This window comes from Centropristis striata, chromosome 6, assembly GCF_030273125.1.
Source record: "Centropristis striata isolate RG_2023a ecotype Rhode Island chromosome 6, C.striata_1.0, whole genome shotgun sequence".
NCBI lineage: Eukaryota > Metazoa > Chordata > Actinopteri > Perciformes > Serranidae > Centropristis > Centropristis striata.
This window is the reverse complement of record NC_081522.1, coordinates 30,868,334-30,895,377: the sequence shown is the minus strand read 5'-3', so window position 1 is coordinate 30,895,377 and position 27,044 is coordinate 30,868,334. Positions and strand designations below refer to the sequence as shown.

Here is a 27,044-nt window from a genome sequence, read left to right as displayed (position 1 = left end):
ATTGAGTGTGCTTTGTTGAACAAAGAGCGCCATCTAGTGGGGTCCGTAAATAAAGCAAATGGTTCACGAAGCTTCTTTGATCCTTCACTAGAGTCCACTATTCCAGACACACCGCAGGAATCAAAGAAGTACAGTCCTAAATCTATAGTTCAATTTCCTAATTTGCTTTCAGTAAACATCACTAAGCTGTATGGAAATCAGTGAATAAAAGTGCCATGCTCAGGGAGATAGTGTGAAGTTGCAAAATAAGATCGTTATTGGCTGGAAATGGAGACCATTAAGAGTTTATTGTGCTCATACTTGCCTTCACTGAACCATAAACACGTATAACAATAAAGTGTGTTTGTAACTTACGTTATCCTAGCTATGGTCAAACCCCTGATGTAGTGAAGGGACTTTGTGAACTATTTGCTTTATTTACAAAGCCCACTAAATGGCACTCTTTGTTCAACAAAGGGCTGAAAACACACTCAATTACCATTGATAAAGCCTTTTTTTTTAAAGTCAAGACCGCCATTTAGTGGGGTAAAAAAATAAAGCAAATGGTTCACAAAGCTTCATTGTCCCTTCACTACCCTGATGTATTGGATAAAGTGATAAGGAGGTTTTTACTTTCAGAATCTAGTTAATTCTATCATTCTAATTTTAGGCCTTTAACAATTAAGATAACAGGTGAAACAGGTTGTCAGGGGGTAGAAACTGACAAACATGCATGGCACTAGATGTAAAGTCACTGCAGGAGTTCAGTAGTCCACAGCAGCAACTGTTTGTCATTGTCTAACGTCGTTCTTATCCTCCATTAAGACCATCAATTAAAAAAACGACAATACACTTTGATTACTGTTTCCTCAGGCACTGAGGGGCCAAACACTGATTTCAAAACAGGTAGAACAGCATAAATACCTTTCTTTAGAGGACATGCCTCCAGGTAAATGTTCTCATTTATTTCAGGTCTGTTTTCTCTGTCCGTGCTTTCACAACAGTCTTGATAGCTGTCAGCGTCCTCCATATTCATTCAGATTCTGCCTCTGGCACACCGAGATGATTATTCCAAGTGAGTTTTGCTCACAAAGGCCTTGACTAGCTCAGTTGTTTTTCCAGCAGGGGAAACCAATAAGGAGAAAAGCAACTGACTTTTGAATCACTTAGTTAAATTTCAAATGCGAGTGGTAACTTGGAGGCGTGGAACCAGGCTAAGATTTAAGGTTTTACCTTAATTTGATGTTTATAGATTTTTATAACAATACCTCCCAGTTTTTCTTACAAATTCTACTCTTACTACAGAGAGGTAAAGTGGCTCCCAATGCAATTAAATTAACAATTATCCCGGTTTTCTGGTTATTTTCTCACAATTTTTATATATCAAAAATGATGTCAGATCCATTTCCTTTACACAGTTTCTAACAAATCCATTCATGCCATGTATGTGGGAAAAATATATCTTGCCTTGTTAAGATGTTTTCACATTGAGCCTTTTAGAATCTCCAGATTTTCACACGAGACACTAAAACTCTGCATGCTTCTGCATATTTCTATGGAATCACATCAGTATGTGACATTTAAATCCATTCAGGTTCACTCATTCCATTAGCCATTCACATATGTAATCACCATCATATCACAGGAGAACCAGATACGAATCTAATAAAAGAACAGTATATGATCAGATATTGTGTGAGATAGCAACAGGAGTGTATTCAGTGTATCAAACTCTCAGGGTGGCTGTAGAGAATGATGTGTGTTTGTAAGAGCAGACCTCAGTTCAGCTCCCTGTGCTGTCAGCGACCTGAGCCTCCATCTCATCCTAGGGGAGAATTTATTTTCTACCGTCATGTTTATCTTTGCCTTGCACGCACAGAATATGTACAAAACTACATAAAGCAAACAAAAACAAAGTTATGAACAGAGTTTAAATCCGTACCTATACTTGTTAAAAATTATTAAAATTATGAGTTGTGTCATAATGTGTGTACTCTGATTTTTTATTTTGGGTGTGTTTTCAATGCCATAGTCATGTCAGCAGGGTTACATTCTCTTCGGCTTGGAGACAATTGATAACAAAAAAGTAGTGAAGAGACAATGAAGCTTCATGAACCATTTGATTTATTTTTTGACCCCACTAGATGGCGGTCTTGGCTTTAAAAAAAAAGGCTTTATCAATGGTAATTGAGTGTGTTTTCAGCCCTTTGTTGAACAAATAGCGCCATTTAGTGGGCTCCGTAAATAAAGCAAATGGTTCACGAAGCTTCGTTGTCCCTTCACTAACAAAAAGGCTGCACTATAAACTGGGTATGTGAAGTTTGAACATGATTTAATATTGTTCTTGGGTTTTGGAGCTTTACCCACACAAGAGACTAAAAGTCAGTATGTATCCTCTTCTGCTGCTTCAGTTTCTGCACCACCTTCATGGAGGAGCAATACTTAATTTCTGTCATGCCACTTTGAAGACATTTAATAGGCTCTATGGGCAGTGGTGGAAAGTAACTAAGTATATTTACTCAAGTACTGTACTTAAGTACAAGTTTGATGTGCTTGTACTTTACTTGAGTATTTCCATTTTATGTAACTTTATACTTCATCACATTTTGAGGTGAATATTGCATTTTTTACTACATTTAGCTGACAGCTTTAGCTACTTTTCAGGTTGACATTTAACATAAAAACGATACTTAAAAAATGATACATAAAAATGATACATTTCAAATTTGTATTAATCAAACCACAAAAAAGTATATTAAGTAGTTAAAAATTAGCCCTACCTTGACAACAGTAAATTAAAGCTTACATAAATGCATCAAAAATAATAATACAATAATATATTTGGACAATCTGAGTGGGTTCATTCTGCATAGCGAGTGTGAATACTTTTACTTTTGATGCTTTGAGTACATTTTGAAGCTGATATTTTTGTACTTTTACTTCAGTAAGTTTTGAACACAGGACTTTTACTTGTAGTGGAGTAATTTCACATTGTGGTATTAGTACTTTCACTTCAGTAAGGGATCTGAATATTTCTTTCACCACTGTCTATGGGACAAATTATGCAAAAAGCACTTCTTCATGACTTTTCACGTAAATATGTGTCCCTGGTGAGACCCCTAAAGTATGAGAGGAGACCATCCACTCTCTTTTTTCCTGCACCATTTATCCAGAAATGTGTGTCATGAGATAGTTAGATTTGATGCTGGATAATATGTCTGTGCTGTAGAATCACCTTCAGCTAGATGACCCCTGCATTACAGTTTACATCTAGTTTTTTGGTTTTTGGCACAGATAAAGCAATCACATACATAGCCTAACTACATTAGTTTACTTCAACATGGTTCAAAAGAAGTATTCAGCCCCTTTTCATTTGGTTGGTCATACCTCAGATCTGGTGACATCCAGTCTGATCAGTGACTGTGAGGCGCTTGATGTTAACACCAGCAGATACAGGTCATCATGTAACCGGCTTATGACATCCTCAGTCAATGTCCGAGTGCGAGCCAGGATCCAGGCGAAGTCCACATGGAAAAGGCCAAAGTAGTCAGCACACGAGTAGACCAGAGAATATGACTCGTAGTCAGTGGAGAGTACCACGTATGGACTATCTGGAACACCTGGATACAGAGGTAGATGGCATGAAATAGAAATGGAAGTTTAGCGGAGGTTACTGTGCAAGGTTATTGTGTTGTATTATAATAGACAACATAGTAGCTAAATTATCTAACAGAAAATGATCTTAGCGTATTGACCTTTAAAGAAGCTGACACCTAGAATAGCAGGTTGAGATGAGTTTAAAACTTTGGCGACACCTTCAATAGAATTTATTTTGCCATTAGACCTGCACAGAGAGGTAAAGAGGAAGAAAAGGACGAAATGTAAGCAAGTATTTCACTAGAATAAAGCAAGAAATATACTATTTCCTAGTGAAGGGACAATGAAGCTTGATGAACTATTTGCTTTATTTTTTGACCCCACTAGATGGCGGTCTTGGCATTAAAAAAGGCTTAAGCAATGGTAATTGAGTGTGTTTTCAGCCCTTTGTTGAACAAAGAGCACAATCTGGTGGCTCCATAAATCAAACAAATGGTTCACAAAGCTTTGTTGTCCCTTTACTACTAATTTCTGTGCTGGAAGGTGCTGTGTGAGTGGAAGGAGCATGAATGAATATATAATAATAATAACAACAATATATGATAATAATGTTGGAAAACATTGTTTTCACTGAGACAGGGGAGCAGTTCAGTACTTACAGCAGCTCTGCATTGCGTACTTTGACCGTCCCATCAGCAAGAAGACTGTAAGTAGCTTGAATACATTTTCCTCTTTCAAATACAGCTGGGAGCTTCTCTATTTCATACCAGGTGCCCAGATACTAGAAGAAGAAGAAGAAGAAGAAAAAAAAGAAGAAGAAGAAGAAACTAAAGTCACTGAGCAGCAGCTGTGTTTTAAGAGCATCTGCTTTAATACAACCCTAACTTAAAAACAAACTAAATACACCACATCAGTATTTTACCCTTGTAACGTTGAAGTCGTCTTGAACAGACGGCTGAGGGCATTTGCCAGGGTGGAAAGACTGACTGTCAGCTGCCGCAACAGTCAGGAGAACAACACACAGGACCTGCACATGAAAGTTAGAATAGTTAATATTGTTAAACTGGTTCCAGTATTTTTGGTTAATACCACACGTGCAAAAGCAAACCAGCTAATGTCAGTGTATGGCTAAAGATATTAAATTTAGCATATTAGAAATGTTGTGTCCTTAAATTAAAATATACTATTGTGGTCAAACTATACTACTACATGTATCAACAGACCATCAACCATTTTAAAGCATTTTTAGGCATTTTAAAATTTGACCATTTTTGACCAAAAGCGACATAGTATGACGTTTTTGAGAGGGTTACTTTTTGACATCCCATAATATTGTGTTTTTCTTTAATTTCTGGCCATTTTATGCTCTAACATGTATCAACAGACTATAATTGACCCATTTCTACAATTTTTAGGCAAAATTTGAGCTATTCTGACAAAAATCAACATACTTTATGACTTTATTGGGTGGGTGTAGGCTGCTATGATCACAAACAGGACCTTCAGAATTAAAGTTAGAATAGTTAATATTATTAAACTGGTTCTACTCTTTTTGGATAATATCACATGTGCAAAACCAAGCCAGCTAATGACAGTAGATTGATACAGATCATAAACATATTACAAATGTTCCATCCTTAAATTAAAAAGATACTTGCAGTACCTGGAAAGCCTTCATGTCCAAGTGGGCAAAAAAACTTACAAAATATGTTCAGATGTAACGAGCAACCTCAACAAGTATCAAAATAAAAGCATGCTGAACTAGTCTGTCTGTCATGTACTCCAACTCATCAGGCTAGTACAAGCTGAGAGCTAGATGTTTTTTTCTTTCCCCACCAGACCTTTGGAATGAAAATATGTTTAAAGAGCTATATTTGGATACTGTTTACAAAACCTTCAAACCTTTAGTGACTACTACACCTACGTGACAAAATCACTGACAGGGCTTTGGCTAACTCATGTAATGAACAAGATATAAAAAAATAATTAAGGTAAAGTCTAAAAACAATACAGAACTGAAAAGCAATTGATTGTCATTTTTAATGGTGAATCACTGTAGTTCACAGTTTTCTCCTTTACAGATAAAAGCAGCACCAGTCAGAAGTTCACAGGTTCAAACTGTTGTCCAGTTACATGTTTAAAAAGTATCAAAGACTTTCAAATTTTTTCCTCTAAAAGCATTACATTTCCTAGAATGCTGACACAGATTCAGAAAGGAAGACTACATCTAAATTATTCTGTGTTTGTGTCTTCTTTCAGGGTGCTGGAAGAGTCAAACTCACACATTTGCATGGCACATGTTTTAGCCAATTTTAGCACATCACAGATATATTGGTATAACTTTACACTGTATGTTGGCCACTGAGTGTCACAAAATTGTATGAAATAATATAAATTTACTTACTACTCCCTGCCAAAAGTGATCACCTTGAAATGCAGACATATTTGTACATGGCAAATGAGTAACAAAATCCACTAGATTTCAAACAAATGTGATTTGTGACAAAGTATTGTGAACATATGCGATTTTGGATTAGGCTGCCTCACAATTAATATCACAAAAAATATTTAATGACATTTTTATGGCATATGATATTGTGACATTTTTAACGACTTTTTATGGCATAACGTGCTGTGACATCTTTGATGACATTTTGATTGCATTTTAAATACTAAACCATATAAGTTTTATAGTTGAAAGTGTGTTTTTTAGTTTACATAACACATTTTGATGGAGTACTATATTAAGACATTTAAAAAATATATTTTATGGCATATTATGACATTTTAATTTCATTTTTTACGGCATTCAAATGGTATATTTTATATAGTAAAATGTGATCAATCTCATCGACATGGAGCAGCCAGACTGTGTGGACTAGAGACATTTTTTTTTATAAAAGCCCAAATTTGTAGCCTCTCACACATTCTAATGCCACTATTCCATCATATACACTGATCTTATCATTGCCTATTTTAATTAATTATTGTAAAGGAGAATAAGGGTTCTTCTATGTTTTATTTAAGACATCTTATTTTGACAGTCTTCTTGTAAATTCTGTGGTGGATTCTGTGCTTTTATTTTGAAAGCTGCATTGTTTAGCGACAGGAAGTAATAGTAGCCTTTTGTGATTAGATTAAAACCAAAACAACACTAATTGTTAGATAATATTAGCTCGCGGCTAACGAACGGCATAATGCAACAGTGTGTTTGGGCCGTTTGGACCCCTGACAAGACCGGACAGGTTGATAGGATTTAGATTGGAGCGCGCACGCAGATGCACACGGAGAGAAGGTAGGCACGCGGCAGCTTGCGGTATTCAGCGCGTGTGTTTAAATGTGTGACTGAGCGCGCATGTCTCGGAGGATGGAGAGGTGCGGGTCGGGTGACAGACACTGCTGAGCACAGACAAAACCCAAAATAACTTTATATTATAAATAGTGTGCATATACTTTCAGTAGCTTGAAATGTGACGTTAGCGCAGCACATGAGACTATAGCGGGCCGCCGCAGTCTAGGTCGTTAATGGGAAATCTTTACACCACTACGTCAAGAAGTAGGAATGTTGCCAATATTATATGCTTTTTTTTTTACCCATAAAAAAAATATACCAGTAAACTCGTGAACGATACGATATGGCACACCCCTACTACGAGTGTTCTTAAATTCATTTTTCATTCACAAGCGTGTTTCACAGGCATCTGAATATATTGCATTTATATATGGGACAAAAATGAAAATTGGCTGCAGTTTGAGGAATGTAGTTTAAAAAACAACAACTCAGTTGTTCTTGAACCAGTGGGTTATTAACCAGGCTATATTGTAACTTGATAGTTTTTTGTGTGAACAGAGACACAGTCAATTTTGTATACATTGTATAACATTTTTGGCTTTGAATTTGTACTTTGCCAAACTATATATTGATATTTTACAGATAAAAATATGACTTAACCCCACAGTAGGATGTTTGGTTGCTAGGTAACAAAGGTTGCTCTCTGTGGGGGAGGGAGGGGGTTGGGTGTTCAAGAATTTGATGACATCATTTCAGAGTTGCTTTGATCTTGCCCATGCCACCATTCCAGAATCCGCTTTGATCTTCCCCTTCCGGTGACATCATCCAGAATCCCCTTTAATTTTTTTCATGACTTCATAAATTACATCATTCAAGAATCCCCTTTGATGTTTCATGACGTCATTCATGACGTCATGACATCTAACCAACCAACTTCATAAATAGGAGTGAGGATACATCAAATTCATTTTCTCATTTCTACAGGACCGAAGACAGATCAGGACGTGAAATGGAATCGCAAACTTCAGGAAATTTCAGGATCATCCCTCCTAATAGGGTAAGTTCTAAGTTAGATAGAACAGGCGACTGTATGAAACGGCAGATGCCTACCATTAAAGTGGATGACGTCCGTCCACTGATTCAATCCTTTTTGGATAGGATTTCAGTGGAAGACTGGGCCAGATTCACGATAGGTGTGGCTGATTATCCAGTAAGAATTCTTTTAGCAGAGCTGGTGTTGGAATTGGTTGCATTAGTGTCCAAATCAGCTAGGGCAACTCTTGGCCATCATGACAAGGCAGCTGGCCTTACTGACAGACATGTTATGTCCAGTCTGGGTGATTCAATCGCTCAGGCCTTCGCACAGGTACTGGATGTAACTGCTGTCGACGAATCCAGCGCACAGTCCTTGAAGGAATATATTTCTCAGGAGGCTGTACACAGTGGAAACAGTCGGATGGAGACTCTGGGCACTTATGAGACTGTGGTTCCTGACCGCATACCTTTAGCAGCCAGAATTGAGCTTATGATCCTTCATATCTGCTCGTTGTTAAAGGATTCCATGGGAAAGATGAGTGCTTTCTGCACAACTAGACTATGGAAACAGCGAAGTCGGGACACTGCAGAGAAAGATGGGTCTGTGAAGTCCTCCACCCCTGAGAAGCTGGGGACAGAATCAGTGGACAGCTTTGTAAGCAAAACAACCCAAGCTGTCCAGGAGATACTTAGGAAAGAGGTCAGTGAGATTACAGAACCTCTTTTGGATGATGTGGCTGACCATGAGTATGCTCTGCTGGCATCTGACATGTCCCTAAGGACTGATAATGTGTCAGGTGTTATTGCTGAGAGCATTGTTGAGGAGGCTAAAATTCGGGACAGCATGGAGGCTGAACTTAGGGCTGCCAGTCAAGAATCCCACAGCCCATCCTCGTCACAGCAGCCTAGTCCCAGTCCAGATTTGAAGAAGACAGGTGGCAGCCCCCAACTCAGGGAGGAGGAGTTCAACAAGTGTTTGAGGAACAAGGTGAAGACCTTTTTTGCCTCATGCTTCACCAAACTGTCCATTAATAGAATCCGGACACAACTGAAGAACAAGTTCTGTCCCAATTCTAAAGTCCAGAACAGCGAGTCTTTGCAGTCTTTCATTGACAGTATTGACACACTGTTTAAGACAGAGAATGGTGATGAACTAGGTGGCAATGAGCGTGGTGTGTTCAGTAGGTTACGGAGCATTTCAGAAGGACATGAGTCGATCTTCACACAACAACTCGGTGATATTATCTACAGTCACCTTTCAGAGGAGTTGAGTACTCAAAGTGACTCAAAAAAGAGCCTTCCACCACCTGAGACCCTTTATGAAGCCATATCCCGCAAAGTGTGGCGTTTGCTGGGAATGATGTGCTGGTGGGTGAAAATGACATCTGAGATACACAGTAAAAGAGTGGTATCGGCTTTGGTGGCTATTGGGGCACTATCACCATCACCCACAGTGTCACTGTCTGAGAACACACCCCAGACACCCTCAGTGACATGGTCAGAAGAAGCTTTGCTCAAAGGGACAGAGTCTGACAGCATATCGCCGTTTTTCGTAATGCAGTCCAAGACTTCTCCAGCACCCAAAGTGACTGTACCTGAAAAGTCTCTATCACCAACACCCAGAGTGATAGTATTAAGAAAGTCAGTGACATCAAGGAAGTCAGTGTCACCAACACCTCTAGTCACAGTAACTGAGGGGACTGTCTTAACAACACCTGCAGTCAGAGTCTCTCAGGACAGGGTGTCATTGACAAGTGATGCTGCAACAACATCTGCAGTCAGATCCTCTCAGGACTGGGTGTCATTGACAAGTGATGCTGCTATAGTACAGACAGTGAAGTACAAAAAAGTCAGTCTACTTGTTATCAAAGTGGTTAGTCGTATCTACAACGAAGCCAAGATAACCAGGCCAGCTGACAACCCAGAGCACATCATTGAAAGGCTGATCGAAAAGACCTGGGCCGACGTCGGGGGAGAAGATTTCGAAATCACCCCAGAAACATTCAAGACCCTGGACAAGATCGTTTTCAAAAACTTGTGCAGGAAATGGGGCTCTACAGACGACGTGCTGGTGTCGATGGAACTTGAAGAAGCAGCATTTGAGGATTACGTTGCCTGCTCTATCAAATATTTGCTTTTGACACCACCAAAGAGCAAGTCCAGCAAGTTCGTTTCCTTTTTTTGCAAACCCTTCAAAGCCTTCACTGGTTTATTTAAACGGTCTTGATGTTGTCATGACATCAAATGTCTGTTGGGTTTAAAATAGCTTTAAAAACATCAGCTTCAGTTGGATAGAGACTAGTGAATGGTCTCCTTAAGGTTTACTCTGGGTGCGCCAGTTTCCTCCTGATTTCCATCAACACAATCAAAAAAAATTATTGATGGCCTGCTTTGGGTTTACTGCAGGTTGTGCAGGTTTCCTCCCGCTTTACGACAACACCTTAAAAATTTTTTAACTGTAGGCCATCTTAGGGGTACTTCCAACTTACCATCACAACACTTATGAAAATTAATTAATTAATTGTCATTCAGGGTTTACTCCGGGTTGCTCCGGTTTCCTCCCGCTTTACATCAACATCATAAAAAAAAATAATAATTGGGACCACCTTAGGAGTACATCCCACTTATTATCACATCACAATATTACATATAAATTAATATACAGTACAGGCCAAAAGTTTGGACACACCTTCTCATTCAATGCGTTTCCTTTATTTTCATGACTATTTACATTGTAGATTCATCAAAACTATTAATGAACACATGTGGAATTATATACTTAACAAAAAAGTGTGAAATAACTGAAAACATGTCTTATATTCTAGTAAGCAAAGGGTGGCTACTTTGAGGAATCTAAAATACAAGACATGTTTTCAATTATTTCACACTTTTTTGTTAAGTACATAATTCCATATGTGTTCATTCATAGTTTTGATGCCTTCAGTGAGAATCTACAATGTAAATAGTCATGAAAATAAAGAAAACGCATTGAATGAGAAGGTGTGTGTCCAAACTTTTGGCCTGTACTGTATGGCCATTTAGGGTTTAATTTAGGGATTGTAACAAGCTAATCTGTTCACAATACTTTGTTACATCAATCAATTCATTTTAGCCTATAACTTGCTGTAATTTTATGATTTTGTTAGGAAAACATCTCTAAAAGATTTAACCCAAATCTGATTTTTATGCTCAGATGTGACTCGGATCTATTTTATTTTTTTTATTTATTTATTTATTTTTTTATGACATCGTGAAAACAGCCCAAATGACATGAAATCCCATTTTTTAATATCAGACCTGGGCGACTTTGGCTATTGATTTTTTTGCTCAGATCCAATTTTTTAGTGGTCAGTTTAGCAGAAAATGTGCAGTGTAAGTCACACTTAGAAAACATCAGATCTGTATCCAATTTAGGACCACATATGAAAAACGCCCAAGTCTGATTTGAAAAAATATGATTCCAAGTTATTTGTACTTTTCGCACTGTCAAAAAATCCGATCTGAGTCACATATGAGCAAAAAAATAAAATCTGAATTGGGCTGTCTGAACGTAGCCTTTCATATGTGGTTCTAAATCGGATACAGGTCCGATGTTTTCCAGTACAAGGAGGCAGGAGGTCAGCATCAGCTGACCAGAAACTGTGGGAGGGAGTGTGCCGGTGTGCTCAGACAGGTAGGACTGCTATCACTGTCTGGCAAGTGCTTTTTATGGGCTGTAGACCTGTTAATGCTTTAAAGATATTTAAACTGGTAAAATCAGTGGATTTTTGTGATCTAGGGTTAGGGTTGATGCTTGTTTGTTTGTTGTATTATTTTATGGGCACTTAGAGGAGAAGAAAAAATAATAATAATTGGGACCACCTTAGGAGTAAATCCCACTTACTATCACATCACAATATTACATATAAATTAATATACAGTACAGGCCAAAAGTTTGGACACACCTTCTCATTCAATGCGTTACCTTTTTTTCATGACTATTTACATTGTAGATTCATCAAAACTATTAATGAACACATGTGGAATTATATACTTAACAAAAAAGTGTGAAATAACTGAAAACATGTCTTATATTCTAGTAAGCAAAGGGTGGCTACTTTGAGGAATCTAAAATACAAGACATGTTTTCAGTTATTTCACACTTTTTTGTTAAGTACATAATTCCACATGTGTTCATTCATAGTTTTGATGCCTTCAGTGAGAATCTACAATGTAAATAGTCATGAAAATAAAGAAAACGCATTGAATGAGAAGGTGTGTGTCCAAACTTTTGGCCTGTACTGTATGGCCATTTAGGGTTTAATTTAGGGATTGTAACAAGCTAATCTGTTCACAATACTTTGTTACATCAATCAATTCATTTTAGCCTATAACTTGCTGTAATTTTATGATTTTGTTAGGAAAACATCTCTAAAAGATTTAACCCAAATCTGATTTTTATGCTCAGATGTGACTCGGATCTATTTTATTTTTTTTATTTTTTTTTTATTTTTTTTTATGACATCGTGAAAACAGCCCAAATGACATGAAATCCCATTTTTTAATATCAGACCTGGGCGACTTTGGCTATTGATTTTTTTGCTCAGATCCAATTTTTTAGTGGTCAGTTTAGCAGAAAATGTGCAGTGTAAGTCACACTTAGAAAACATCAGATCTGTATCCAATTTAGGACCACATATGAAAAACGCCCAAGTCTGATTTGAAAAAATAGGATTCCAAGTTATTTGTACTTTTCACACTGTCAAAAAATCCGATCTGAGTCACATATGAGTGACTTAAAAATAAAATCTGAATTGGGCTGTCTGAACGTAGCCTTTCATATGTGGTTCTAAATCGGATACAGGTCCGATGTTTTCCAGTGCAATGAGGCAGGAGGTCGGCATCAGCTGACCAGAAACTGTGGGAGGGAGTGTGCCGGTGTGCTCAGACAGGTAGGACTGCTATCACTGTCTGGGAAGTGCTTTTTATGGGCTGTAGACCTATTAATGCTTTAAAGATATTTAAACCGGTAAAATCAGTGGATTTTTGTGACCTAGGGTTAGGGTGAGGGTTGATGCTTGTTTGTTTGTGGTATTATTTTATGGGCACTTAGAGGAGAAGAAAAAAAAAAGATTAGAAATAATTATTAATTAATTAATTAATAAAATAACACTTGTTTCATCGATGCTTTTTACCATTTGTTTTAGGTAAAAGTAGCAATATATTGCACATTATTTGAAATCCAGTTAAAATACAATTTTAGTTCCACTGCATGGCTTTTGAAAAAATTAGGAGTTAAAGAGCAGGCCCCGAATCGAGCCGTTACTGGCTGTGGCTGTAACACAACGAGACAGTGTGGACTGCCAAATGACAACACTGAACCACCATGTAACACACACCCAGGTCTGATCAGCCTGGGATGGGCCAACCTCGACTGAAGGTGTCTTGTGATAAAAGGCTGAAACACCCAATAAAGTCGGAGTACACAACTGAAGGTGTGTGACAATGGTGGCCCTGCAACAAGATATATGTTGCAGGTAGAAATATATTCTATTTCTACTTTATTGTAAAATGTAAAATCCAATTATCTGTAAACGTTCACGAGTCATGTGACCAAGACAGCCAATCAGCTGTTGACAAGGTGAGTATTCCACAAATAAACATCAGAAATAATAGATATGATCAAAGGCATTCTTTAGCCCAGTGTAAACAGGATTATAGTTGTATCAGTGATTTGTTCTCCTCCTCCTCAGATTTGAACCTGTGAAATTTATTCCTGGCTGTAAGGAGAGATGCAAGATTTACAGATCACAAATGCTCTATGAAGCAGCTACTGGCTGATTAGGGAACCATAAATAATGCGTTGTTCATACCTTCATTGAAACAGAATTCAGCCATATAAAAGCTGTTTTTTTCATTCATTTTATATGCTGTAAATCAGGTTATTTATAGTTAAATTTTCCCAAAATAAACAAGAATATATAGCCATGAAACGCATACAATCATTGAAAACAATATTATAGTCTAACCTAAAATCACTTGTCTGTCGAGCCAGCTGCTGCTTGGATTTCGATGGTTATCTATTTGTGGTATTAGAGAAGCAGAAAAAAAGATTAGAAATCATTTTAAAACACCTGTGTTTCATCAATGATTTCCTCCATTTGATTTACCCAGTAAAACTAGCACATAATATGAAATTTGGTTAAAATACAATTTTCGTTCCACTGCAAGTCAAAAAGCAGGCCACAAGTGGAGCTGTCACTGGCTGTGTGGGCTGCCAAATGACCACACACTGAACCATCATGCAACACACACCCAATGAGGTCGGGGTACACAACTGAAGATGTGTTGTACTGGTGGAAACATCACTAAGTGGTCATCACTGAACCTAAAACAACAGAAGATGACATCTTCAACCTCACATTAGACAAGTGCTGTGCTAAATCTTCAGGGACTGTAACACCTAGTCCTATTAAGCAATCTGAAGATATTCTACTGTACTGTACATTCTGTTACAGCATTTAGCAGCCACGAAGTCTTGCCCTGCAACAAGATATATGTTGCAGGTAGAAATATATTCTATTTCTACTTTACTGTAAAATGTAAAATCCAATTATCTGTAAAGGTAAACATTCACGAGTCATGTGACCAAGACAGCCAATCAGCTGTTGACAAGGTGAGTATTCCACATGTAAACATCAGAAATAATAGATATGATCAAAGGCATTCTTTAGCCCAGTGTAAACAGGATTATAGTTGTATATCAGTGATTTGTTCTCCTCCTCAGATTGAACCTGTGAAATTTATTCCTGGCTGTAAGGAGAGATGCAAGATTTACAGATCACAAATGCTCTATGAAGCAGCTACTGGCTGATTAGGGAACCAAAAATAATGCTGTGTTCATACCTTCATTGACACAGAATTCCACCATATACAAGGTGGTTTTATTAGTTAAATCCATTCATAAATACATAAAAGTATATTAAGTAGTTAAAAGTATCCCTGCCTTGACAACAGTAAAAAGCTACATACATGCATCAAAAATAATAATACAATAATATATTTGGACAATCTGAGTGGGTTCATTCTGCATAGCAAGTATGAGTACTTTTATTTTTTATGCTTTAAGTACATTTTGATGATGATACTTTTGTACTTTTACTTAAGTGAGTTTTGAATGCAGTACTTGTAGTGGAGTAATTTCACATTGTGGTATTAGTACTTTTAATTCAGTAAGGGATCTGAATACTTCTTCCGCCACCAGGGCTGGACTGGGACAAAAAATCAGCCCTGGCATTTTGCCCCGACCAGCCCACCACAACTGATAACACACCAAGTATCTTAGTGCTCTCTTAACCACGTAGATATCTGAACTATATCACTCCACACTACACTACATTTAGGCTACATAAGATGGCCCTCATCCTAGAGTGTCAAAACACAGGAAGTCAGAATAGATAACTTTCACTTTTTAATATAAATGCAATAACATGCAGTACAACAAAGCAAGATAATAGGCCTGCAGGAAAAAAATTAAAGAACACACAGTACTGTAAAAGTACAGTGGAAACTCCATGCTCACTTTAAAATGGTGTTCTACTAATGCTCATGAAACAAATGTTTACATATCTAAAAAGATCCCTTTGGGTGAGCAAATTAGCCTGCAGAGACAGAAATGTCCTACTTGCAAATTTAACACTGTCACACTAAAATCATAATTTTCACGTCCAACTGCTCGTCTGTTTATCAACTCCAGATCTATCAACAACTGATCAAGCTAGCACAGACAACAGCAAATCAGCTTCAAACACTAACAGAACTGACCAACATGAAATTATGACGAGGCACTAGAATGTTAAACTGGTAACAACAGCAAGCCTAGCATGTTTTGGGCAATCAGTCAACCAAAAAATATATTAAATTAAAAAAAATTGCATTTGCCCAGTATGCCAGGTGGCAAGTACAGCCCTGAGTCTGTCTATTAGTGAATACACTGATCATATTGAAGCAATAATACAAAAATGATCAGGCCTCATTCAACCATGATTCAATATGATTTAGCCAGCCCAACACCAGAGGACTGCCTCCTTCCTTGATGCATGTGACAGTTTAATTATGAAATAATAATAAATAAATATGAAATAATATTAAATATATTCTGTATAATTATTATATTAAAAGGACCATTGTCTGTATATATATATTAAATTGTATGGATATGCACTTATAAGTTAGTGTAAGTATATGTGTGGACATGGCTAGGTATTCAAATATATTTAAATTTGCCTTTTTTCCGCATACTGTTTTTGAATATTTGAGCACACTGCGGTCCCCAAACAGGCTTTGAATTACATAAACTGTGTATCAGTGGAAATCTGAGACTCTTGTGGATTCAATATAGCCTGGCTAACACCAGACCAAATCTCATTGGAGATTAGGTCTGGACCATTTTATACAGTCTATGGTCTGGACACCTGCTGTTTATTTCTCCGTAGAGGAGGTGTGGTTTACGATCCTCCGGAGCCGTTTATTGGACGCTTAGAATGTCTATCAAAGCGTCTGTAGGTAGCTCTTAGCCAATCAGATCAGTTATACCAGATGACGTAGTAGAGCAACAGAGATGGATGTTTGTTGTGTGTGTGTCTGTGAGAGAGTGTTGTTTGCTGCTTTGCTTCTCCAGTTCTCGCTTTCTGCAAGATTATTTATTTTCACGCTTTATTCCCCCTCATGTCATTCTGCCATACACATCCACTGATTTTATGGGCAATAAACAAGCTGCTGCGGGCCTCTCGGCGGCCCCGCTGTAAGCGGTAGCGGGGCTATTAGCCGCTAGCGACGCTAATAGCTATTAGCCGCTAATAGCTATTAGCCGCGAGTGGCGCTAATAGCCGCTAGCGACGCTAATAGCCCCGCTACCATAACGCCGGTGATCTCAGCGGAGCCGCCGAGAGACCTTTCGCCTTTCAACTTTCGCTCTAAACTATTTAAAACACCATCTGCAGCTTTAGAGAGTTTCGCGTCTGCAGCAGCCATGTTGGATCCGGAAAGCTTCCAAGTGCCGAGTAGTACGCGTCATCGTCTCACCGTCCCTCCCCGCTCTGTGATTGGATCCCTAAAACAGGGCTACGAAACTGGCTTAGTTGCCAGACCGCCTGGAGGTTCGAAATTAAATTCGAGCGCGCAAGGCAGTCTGGGTATACCCAGGCTAGATTCAATAAGCCCAGTTTTCTCCATGTGGGATGATGTTAGTCATCAGTAGTAGCCAGTTCCTTACAGTGAGGGGATTTTTTGAGTCTTGACCTCACTGAATAAAATTAGCTGCTGTGACCTCTAGGATAATCACAGCCTCATGAAACTTTACAGCCACAAACTAGAGAGCTAGAGCATTCAGGGGTGTGCAGCTTTCCTAGGTATACTGACAATATGAGGGTTTCTCAGCAGTTTGTAGAACAGAAGTGCTCGTCATCCAATCACTGAAAATACAGAAATCTCCAAAATGACCAAAGTTTTTGAACCCAAATCACAGCACGGAATCTATTCAAATCTATTATATTCTGGAGGGTCTTTTAGACCATTTTTATCCATTCTCGATATGAATAAAATTCTATTATTGATCACCAAATGTGTGTAGCAAATGGTATCAACTCAAATATTTCTGCAACAACTTATGGGACATAGTTGAACATGGACTGGACTTTAGAAAGCGTACCCTAATGTTATGACCCTTGATTGACCATAATAGGTTTCAATAATTAATTAATTAATTAACAACTTGACACACAGTGCTGAGCTGCATCTTTTAATTAATCAATTAAGTATATGTGTGCACATGGCTAGGTATTTAAATATATTTAAAGTATTATTATATTTAATTACCCATAATATATTCTGTATTACATCATATGTACAGTATATTTGTCCATATTTTATCATTATTATATTCCATATGTTTTGGATACTTGTCTACATGGGCTTCTAGGCCTGTACTGTGTTGCGTATGTGCTCGTGCACGAGGTCACGTGCACGTGTATGTGTGACAGTTTGAGTAGACTACACATAGAGATGTGGGGTATCACTTTTGACCCAAAAATATTGTGTTCATTTGGAGTCTAGTCTTAATAAATGTGTTTAAATCCCTGTGAAACATGGAGGAATCTGTATCATTTTCTTTAAAGCCCTTTTTCTCAAAACTGACGTTTGATAACAGTCGAACTTTGGATGAGCATATCTCATGGAATATTTGGCCTAGAAACATAATGTTGGTATTGACATGAAGCTAAGAGTCTCCTCTTTACAGTCATGACATGATGATCTTATAGAATATGATGCATCACTACAGATTGAACTACCTAACAGGATATAAAGGAGTTCAAACATTTCAGCAGGAAAATCCAACAAACACATTAATGCAGCAGGAATATTCATCCAGAAACATCAGATAGACTAATTTTACTGCAACATATATACTTTTACTCTCAGTAAGGTTTGAATGTAGCACTTTTACTTGTAGTGTAGTACTTTCACAGTGTAGTATGGGTACTTTTACTGCAGTAAAGGCTCTGAATATGTGCTGTATTTCTCTCATGGCTGTTTCTCTGTGTTACCTGGTACAGCAGCTGTTTCCTCCTCAGTGAACTGTCACATCGCTCAGCAGACAAACAAACAGTGTCACACATATGATATTACATTATGAGATCACATTACGTGTCCAGGAAAAGTTACAAAATGTCCCTGCAATGTCCTCAATATGCAAATAATTGCTGCACCTGATCGGGTCATGTAGTTTGAATAATTCCAATGAGTTGGACACAGTCGATCTGTTTTAAAAGCAGCAAGTCTGAAGTGTCACACTCACATGAAGCGAGACAGAAAACAAGATGTTGGTGGTTCTTCTGCTCCTCGTGGCTGCACCAGGTAAGTCTTTCTTTTCTTTTATATTCACACTACATTGGTATATCATTGTGGCTGCAGAGCTCTTATCACAACTCTTTAATGATGCCCTTCAGTTACATTATGATTGATGTACAGACTAAATCAGACTGATTGATGTTAATTAATTTATCACACCTGTTACGTCCACCAGCTCTTAAAGGGGTAAAAAGGAGGTAACATAAACCAGATGTAATGGATTTAATAGAGGTGTTTTTAATAAGAAATAAAATAGCAGTAAGATATATGTACAAACAAAGGACCCTTCAGACTAAAGGTTTAACAAAATAAAATAACAACAAAAACCAGGGTCAGTTTAACTGTTACACAGAAACTCAAGAACAACCACAACTAATCATAGTATACAACAAAGCAGAGCACAGACAAAGGTTTGGGCGACGGTTCACATCAGATCTAACCGCGCTTGACTGAAGCTCCAGCCAGCCTTTTGAAAGTTGTGGACGAATCATTTCCGAATCTGATTGGTTCCCGTTATTTTTTCTTTAAAATGTATTAGAGATAAATCAGTTAAAATCTACTCGGTCTGTTTTTCACTGCTGGGTTTTACTTTATACCTGAACTAATTAAAGTCAGTTAATTTTTATTTAAGTTCATTTTTGATTGACATGTGAAGCCCTCGGGCATGTCGGCCCCTGGTAGATCTGTCCTGATGTTATCCAACCAAAACACTTTATTAGTCAATATACTTTATTATTTATTATCATACATACAGACCATTTGGAAGAGGTCACAATGCAAAAAAAAGTTTCAAATACAACAATGTGTTGTGTTTATAAATTTGTCCTTTTTTGAAATGCAGAAAAAGTAAAAAACAATCTGTCTGTGTGAAGTGTAAGTTATATTATATCATATCATATCATATCATATCATATCATATCATATATTATATTACATTATATTATATTATATTATTGCAGGTATAAAATGCATAAAAGAAAAATACTCTGAATTGTCCTTGTGTGCAGTACTTGAGTAAATGTACTTAAGATAAAAGATAAAAAGAGATATGACTTTATTTTTCCCGCAGTGAGGAAACTTAGTTGTCACAGCAGCTCAAGACACAGACACATAGTAGATATAGAATACAGAATGAGAATATAAAAAAATAAGACATATATATACATTCTATACACCTTATATACATGCATTTCTGCTATTTGGCATTTCATATTAAGATATATTTTTATGTTTGTTTGTTTGTTTTCCTTAAAGTACTTTGCATTTTACAGATATTACACATTGGAGAAAATATATTTTAGCATTTTAAAAGGGTTAAATAGGTTGTTACATCAATGAATAAATATTTTTAAACTTTTTATAATAAAATAATATGTATTTAAAATTTAACACATTCCTGATTTTACTACAAACGTAATGACATGTCTGAATCCATTAAACTGTGAAGTTACATTATATATTATTCATTCATTCATTCATTACCATTAACCGCTCATATGAAACTAAAAGATCTAAGGAATCTATACCATGACCTCTGACATCATGCTATCTGAATGAAAATAGCCTCTCTGTGTTCCCACAAGTCTAAAGAGTCTAAAGTTTAAGGCAAAAAAAACACATGAGTTTTTCTCATGTAGTACAAATTTGCCTTTTTTCCGCATACTGTATTTGAATATTTGAGCACACTGAGTTCCCCAAACAGGCTTTGAATTACATAAACTGTGTATCAGTGGAAATCTGAGACTCTTGTGGATTCAGTAAGCCCAGTTTTCTCCATGTGGGATGATGTTAGTCAACAGTAGTAGCGAGTTCCTTACCGTGAGGGGATTTTTTGAGTCTTGACGTCACTGAATAAAATTAGCTGCTGTGACCTCTAGGATAATCACAGCCTCATGAAACTTTACAGCCACAAACTAGAAACCCAGAGCATTCAGAGGGTGTGCAGCTTTCCTAGGTATACTGACAATATGAGGGTTTCTCAGCAGTTTGTAGAACAGAAGTGCTCGTCATCCAATCACTGAAAATACAGAAGCCTCCAAAATGACCAAAGTTTTTGAACCCAAATCACAGCATGGAATCTATTCAATTCTATTATATTCTGGAGGGTCTTTTAGACCATTTTTATCCATTCTCGATATGAATAAAATTCTATTATTGATCACCAAATGTGTGTAGCAAATGGTATCAACTCAAATATTTCTGCAACAACTTATGGAACATAGTTGAACATGGACTGGACTTTAGAAAGCGTACCCTAATGTTATGACCCTTTATTCACCAAAATAGGTTTCAATAATGAATTAATTAATTAATTAACAACTTGACACACAGTGCTGAGCTGCATCTTTTAATTAATCAATTAATCTTCAGGTTCACAGCTTTCAGATGATATTCACCATTTCTATGTGCCATTTATTGTTGACCAGCTATCTCCCCCTAAACATCATCTGCCCACAACCACCAAAAAGGTCTTTGAATAGTAAGAGGTTATATTACATTACATTATATTATATTGGTTATATATTATTCAGGTATAAAGTGCATCAAACAGAAATACTCTAAACTGTCCTTGCGTGAAGTACTTGTACTTTGTTACATTTCTGATTTTCCTCCAAACACATTGACACGTCTGAATCCATTAAACTGTAAAGTTACAAAGTGAACATGTATAAAAGTTATTTATAGCATAAATCTGATCAGTATGCATGTGTGTCTCTACAGGCCTGTGTGCTGGACGTCAGTACCATGTCATTAATGAAGGGAAGACTTTTACTGAGGCACAACATTACTGTAGAGAGAATTACACAGACCTGGCCACTATAGACAACATGGAGGATGTGGAGATCCTGAGTAGATTGGCAGAAACAGCAGGAGTTTCCTCTGTGAGTTCACTTTTCTCTTTCTTTACTTTCAAAGCTGTTTTTGACATCATGTCAGTGACAGGTAGATTTAAAGTTTTACAATCTGAGCTGTGATACTTCAGAGAAACTTTAAGATTTTTTTTTTTTAAAGCTAAAACGAGGACGAAGGCTTTAGTTCCCCATTGAACGTGTATTATAAGGGATCTCTTAATGTCCAGTATAAACAGCAGGAATTATTACAGGAAGCAGAACCTGTTTCACTGTTCATATGGACACCTGAATATTATTTTTAATATAATTATGTGTTTCAGTTCGCCTGGATCGGGCTGTACCATGACGTGAACAGCTGGAGGTGGTCACTGTCAAACACAAGTTTCTACAAACACAGAGAGGAGTTCAGACGATGGAATAGAGGACAACCAAACAATTACAGAAGTGCAGAAGACTGCACAGGGATGAACCCTGATGGATATTGGCACGATCTCAGCTGCACATTCAACACTAAGGCAGTCTGTTGTGATGTGAGAGGTGAGAACATTCAGCAGTAAAGTTAAAATAGACCAGTTGAGCTTGTTGACCTCTCCCCTTCTCTGCTGCTCTTTGCCTCTCTGTCTTCAGTTACATGAAGGTCATTTAAAGCAGATGGACGTGAGTCCTGCCTTCATTTCACTGTGAGAAGCTGCAGGTTTATATAAAGAGCTCCATCATTAACAGCTTTATCCCACGTCACTGTCTCAGTCAACAGGGCTGCAAGAAAAGGAGTTCATATGCACACAGCTCCACGGTGACATGCTGACATTCATTAAGAAACATCAAACTGCTGAGAAAAATATTCAGACGGAGAAAAACTCAAATATAAAGTATGTATCTGTGCTCTATTTTCAGGGCTGGATGTGACATTTGTCTTCACTGAAGGCTCCATGACCTGGACTGAGGCCCAGAGCTACTGCAGAGAACACCACACAGACCTGGCCAGTGTGAGAAACATGGCAGAGAACCAGAAGGTCCAGAAGCTGATGCCAGCAGGAGTAAAATATGTCTGGATCGGCCTTTTCAGAGGCTCCTGGAAGTGGTCCGATGGAAGCAGCTCCTCGTTCAAGAACTGGAAGACAGAGGAACCTAATGGTCCAAATAAGAATTGTGCAGTAGCAGATTTCAGGTTCTCTGGAGGATGGGTGGACAGGAACTGTGACTGGAAGTTTCCATTCATTTGCTACAGTCCATCTCAGTGGTAACCCCGATTCAAACAGTATTTATATTAGATTTAGGTTAACTTTTGCATCAAATGACAATAAATGTGAACACTCAGGATGCTGATGTTAGCATGCAGTATGACCAACTACAGATAATCAGTTTGTGTTGACTTCAATGTGAGAATATCAACAGATGGAGGAAGTAACTGCTTCTAACTGACTGATAAACCCCGCCCCCCGGTGGAGGCCTGCGGTATAGCTCTAAACTGACCACAGGAAGACAAAACTAACTGATGACACTTTTATATATTATATATATATCAACAGGATGCTGATTATTATCCAAGCAGAAATCTCTGAACTGTTCTGTTTGATTTTTTTTTAAAGCTTCTCTGATGAAAGTGAAGAAAGTGAAGAGATTGAGGATGACTGTGACTGTATCTGCTGTGACTGAGGGAATGCTGAAGCAGGTAAATCATCTTTTTATTGTCTTTTATGCAAAAGCTGAGCAACAAATGACTGTTAGAAGAAAATTCAAAATAAGTTGAGATGAAACTTTCTTGGCCCTCAGAGAGTGAATTCACATTAAAGCAGTAAAAGAAACAGTCTGAGGAGGAAACAGATAAAGAGACATTTAAAATAATAAATAGGGAAAAATCATTCACAAACTATATATTATAAACATTACAATGACTTGGACAGTGACATGACATGAGAAGTAGAAACAGGGAAAGTCACAAACTATCATGTGAGGAAAAAAAGTCTGAAAAAGAGCTTCCAGATGATGAAATGTTAATAACAATGCAGAATGTAATCTCTCTGTGTGAGTAACAATGTTTGTCAACTCCAACAGAAGCTGAAGGACCAAAGGCTGAATGATGACGTCAGACTGAGCTGGAGGAAGCAGGCAGATGGAAAAGTCTTCCACAAGGAGAAAAAGAAGACGAGTAATTTTCTCAACTTGAATTGAGATTTGCTGTTAATCAGAGAAAAGTATGTTTCTTAACTCAGAGACCTTGTGTGATGTGTGAGAATAGAGCTGCAACAATTAGCAGATTAATCTGTTTTTATAATCAAATCATCATTTTAGTCATTTTACAAGCTCAAATGTCAAATATCTGCTGGTTCCAGCTTCTCCAATTTAAAGATTTAATGCTTTTATTGGTCATATATACTTATAAACTTATATTTACTTATATTTAAACATATACAGACTTTTGGTTTATTAAGTTTTAATTGATGTGTTTGGGCTATGGGAAATTATAACATAAATAACATAATATAAATTAGATTTGACTAGAATCGACTCCAATGAAAATCCACCTTTAAACTTTAATGTTGTGTGGAATCATTCAAATTTACTTTAATGATTAAAAACATCTTTCTTCATTTGAGTGTAATATATCGCATCAAAACATGCCAAACAGTTCCGGCTTTTCAAATATGAATATTTAATGATTTTCTTTGTCATATATGGTCATAAACTTATATTTACTCAGATTTAAAGGTGATGGTTTAATAAAACAAGACATTTGAATTCATGTGTTTGTGCTGTGGGGATCTATAACAGAGGTTTTTCACTATTTTCTGACATTTATTGATAAGATTAATACAATTAGATTACACATATTCTTTATGATAAGATCAGATATTTGGTTCCTTCATCTTTATATGTTATTGTTTAGAAATTGAAGTGTCACTGGGAACAATGTCGTTATGACATTTTTTTATTTTAAAAAATCATTTATAATGAAATAAAATTATATCCAATAAAGTAATGTTGTGAAAATTTATGATTGAATAAAACAATAATGTCTGCAATACATTTAATAAATTTCTTTAAATATTTCCCAAACTATTGGTTGATTTATTTATTTTATTTATTTATGATTTTAACAATAATTGGCCTCTGTGATCTATAACCTTTTTATACTAGACTGCTGTTTATGGATGATTTTAAATACATTTTCTCATCAATTGAAAAAATGCATGCTAGTGATAAAGCAAGAAAGATTTGTGTGGAGATGTCTCGCTTCCTGCTCTTTTCATTTATCCCCCTTTATTTGAGTCTTACCTCCTATATTTAAAAATATAAAATAATAATTATTGTTTCCGAGAAGCATAGTCTGTATAAAATAGGTTGAACCTTCACACTTCACACTAACGTGGCTGTTCACTTCTTCTCAGAGATAATTAGTTATTTTATTTTTTAATTATTAACACAAATTTACAGCAGACAAACTCTCGCAGAGAACACACCCATAAAACATTAAATTTAAATGAAAATTGGTGAGTGAAAAGACAAATTTAAAACAACAATCATATTCAAATCATAAGGCATCTATGATGTCAAACAACAAAAAGAGAAAAAAAAAAGGAGCTCAGACTCAGATAAAGAGGAATAAAGGAAAAAAGCAGGAAGCGAGACATCTCCACACAAATCTTTCTTACTTTATTACAAGAATGCATTATATTTAAGTGGTGAGAACATTTTTATAAATGATTCATAAACAACAGGCACAGTCAGTAAACTATTATAGCCCTGAATGAAGCCTAAAAAACATCTCAGAGATTATGAAACTTTATAAAAAAGATTATAGATCAAAGGGCCAATTATTGTTATAAATCAGCAGTATTATGGAAAGTCTTCTCTGTTATCTTTATTATAAAATACCAAATAAATCATCACACAAGTCAATTGTGACAAATATAAATAAACCAACGATTTGTTAAATAGTTAAAGAAATGTATTAAATTTGTTGCACACATTATGTTATTTCATCATAGATTTTCACATTATTTTTATTTCGTTATGAACTTGTTTATTTTGAAAATTTCATAACAGTGACACTTTAATTTCTACACTCCTATGAAGATGAAGGAACCAAATATCTGATCTCATCATAAAGAATATGTGTAATCTAATCTTGTTAATCTCATCAATGAAATGTCAGAAAATAGTGAAAAACCTCTGTTATAAATCCCCACAGCACAAACACATGAATTCAAATGTCTTGTTTTAATAAACCAACACCTATAAATATGAGTAAATATAAGTTTATGGCCATACATGACAAATAAAATCATAAAATATTCATACTTTAAAAGCCAGAACTGTTTGGCATGTTTTGATGCGATATATTACACTCGAATGAAGAAAGATGTTTTTAATCATTAAAGTGGATTTGAATGATTCCACACAACATTAAAGTTTAAAGGTGTATTTTCACTGGAGTTGATTCCAGTCAGATCTCATTTATATTATCTTACCTATAAAATGTGAAAAATAATAAAACATTGCCTGTTATAATTTCCCACAGCCCAAACAGATCAATTAAAACTTAATAAACCAACAGTCTGTATACGTTTAACTATAAGTAAATATATGTGTATGAGCACATATGACCAATAAAAAGCTTTAAATCTTTAAATTGGAGAAGCTAGAACCAGCAGATATTTGACATTTGAGCTTGTAAAATGACTAAAATGATGATTTGATGATAAAAACAGATTAATCTGCTAATTGTTGCAGCTCTATTCACACACATCATACAAGCTTTTAACTTTTTATCAAATGCCTCAAATTTCACTCTATCGCCTTAAAAGAGGAAGTAGTTTTAAACATGAGTGAACATTGTCCAATCTCGTCAAAACCTCTCATGTATGATCACAGACCCGGCCTGAAGACATTTATGTGACAATAATGAATTATAGTCACAGCGCCCCCTACCTCCTCAGGAAGTTACTGTCTCCATACTTTGATGTTCTTCTCCGAGGTGGTTGATCTGATCCACCTCAAACTTTGTCAGAACAGCCTTAAGGAGTGTATGATGCTTCACTGTGACAATTATAACTTTTGACTGTGGGGGAGTGGCCATGGCGCCACAGCCAAATTTGATGTAACGCCATGACATAAGAACCTGCTGTTTCTCCACTACACGTGTTCAGATCTTTTCCAAACTTCTCAGGTTTGATACAAAGCATGGCTTGAAGACCATAGCCGGCACAAGCCTCCAAGGGGCCCTCAGCAGAATTCGATTTTGGGCCCTCTATTTCTGCCAATAATATTGATTGTTAATAACAAGTTAATAACATAAATAATACCAATGCAATAATAATACAAATAATACCAATAAATGAATGATGTCCAGGGTGTCATATATGGTTTTTAGTCGCAAAATGTAGCACATTCAACTATAA

At 36.6% G+C, this 27,044-nt stretch overlaps 2 protein-coding genes and 1 long non-coding RNA gene across 4 annotated transcripts; 2 read left to right on the top strand and 1 right to left on the bottom strand.

Moving 5' to 3' along the window:
- Positions 1–2,107: 2,107 nt before the first annotated feature.
- Positions 2,108–5,897, bottom strand: LOC131972803 (apolipoprotein D-like). Its single transcript, XM_059334528.1, is given in 6 exon segments — positions 2,108–3,432; positions 3,435–3,599; positions 3,735–3,823; positions 4,236–4,357; positions 4,499–4,603; positions 5,240–5,897. Coding segments are annotated over 6 exon segments (561 nt in total). The 5' UTR covers positions 5,255–5,897; the 3' UTR covers positions 2,108–3,367.
- Positions 5,898–7,128: 1,231 nt separating this feature from the next.
- LOC131972802 (uncharacterized) lies at positions 7,129–10,501 on the top strand. 2 transcript variants are annotated; one of them, XM_059334527.1, is made up of 2 exons: positions 7,129–7,925; positions 8,424–10,501. In XM_059334527.1, the coding sequence occupies exons 1-2, from the start codon at positions 7,878–7,880 to the stop codon at positions 10,128–10,130; spliced, it is 1,755 nt and encodes a 584-aa protein (XP_059190510.1). In that variant the 5' UTR covers positions 7,129–7,877; the 3' UTR covers positions 10,131–10,501. The 2 variants fall into 2 exon arrangements, with proteins under 2 accessions (XP_059190510.1, XP_059190509.1); XM_059334526.1 differs by having other exon boundaries at positions 7,132–7,925; positions 8,201–10,501.
- A 12,242-nt stretch (positions 10,502–22,743) lies between these two features.
- LOC131972795 (uncharacterized) lies at positions 22,744–23,800 on the top strand. The gene is made up of 3 exons (XR_009394500.1): positions 22,744–22,882; positions 23,232–23,314; positions 23,698–23,800. It is a non-coding gene; the product is annotated as an uncharacterized LOC131972795 (long non-coding RNA).
- Positions 23,801–27,044: the final 3,244 nt, after the last annotated feature.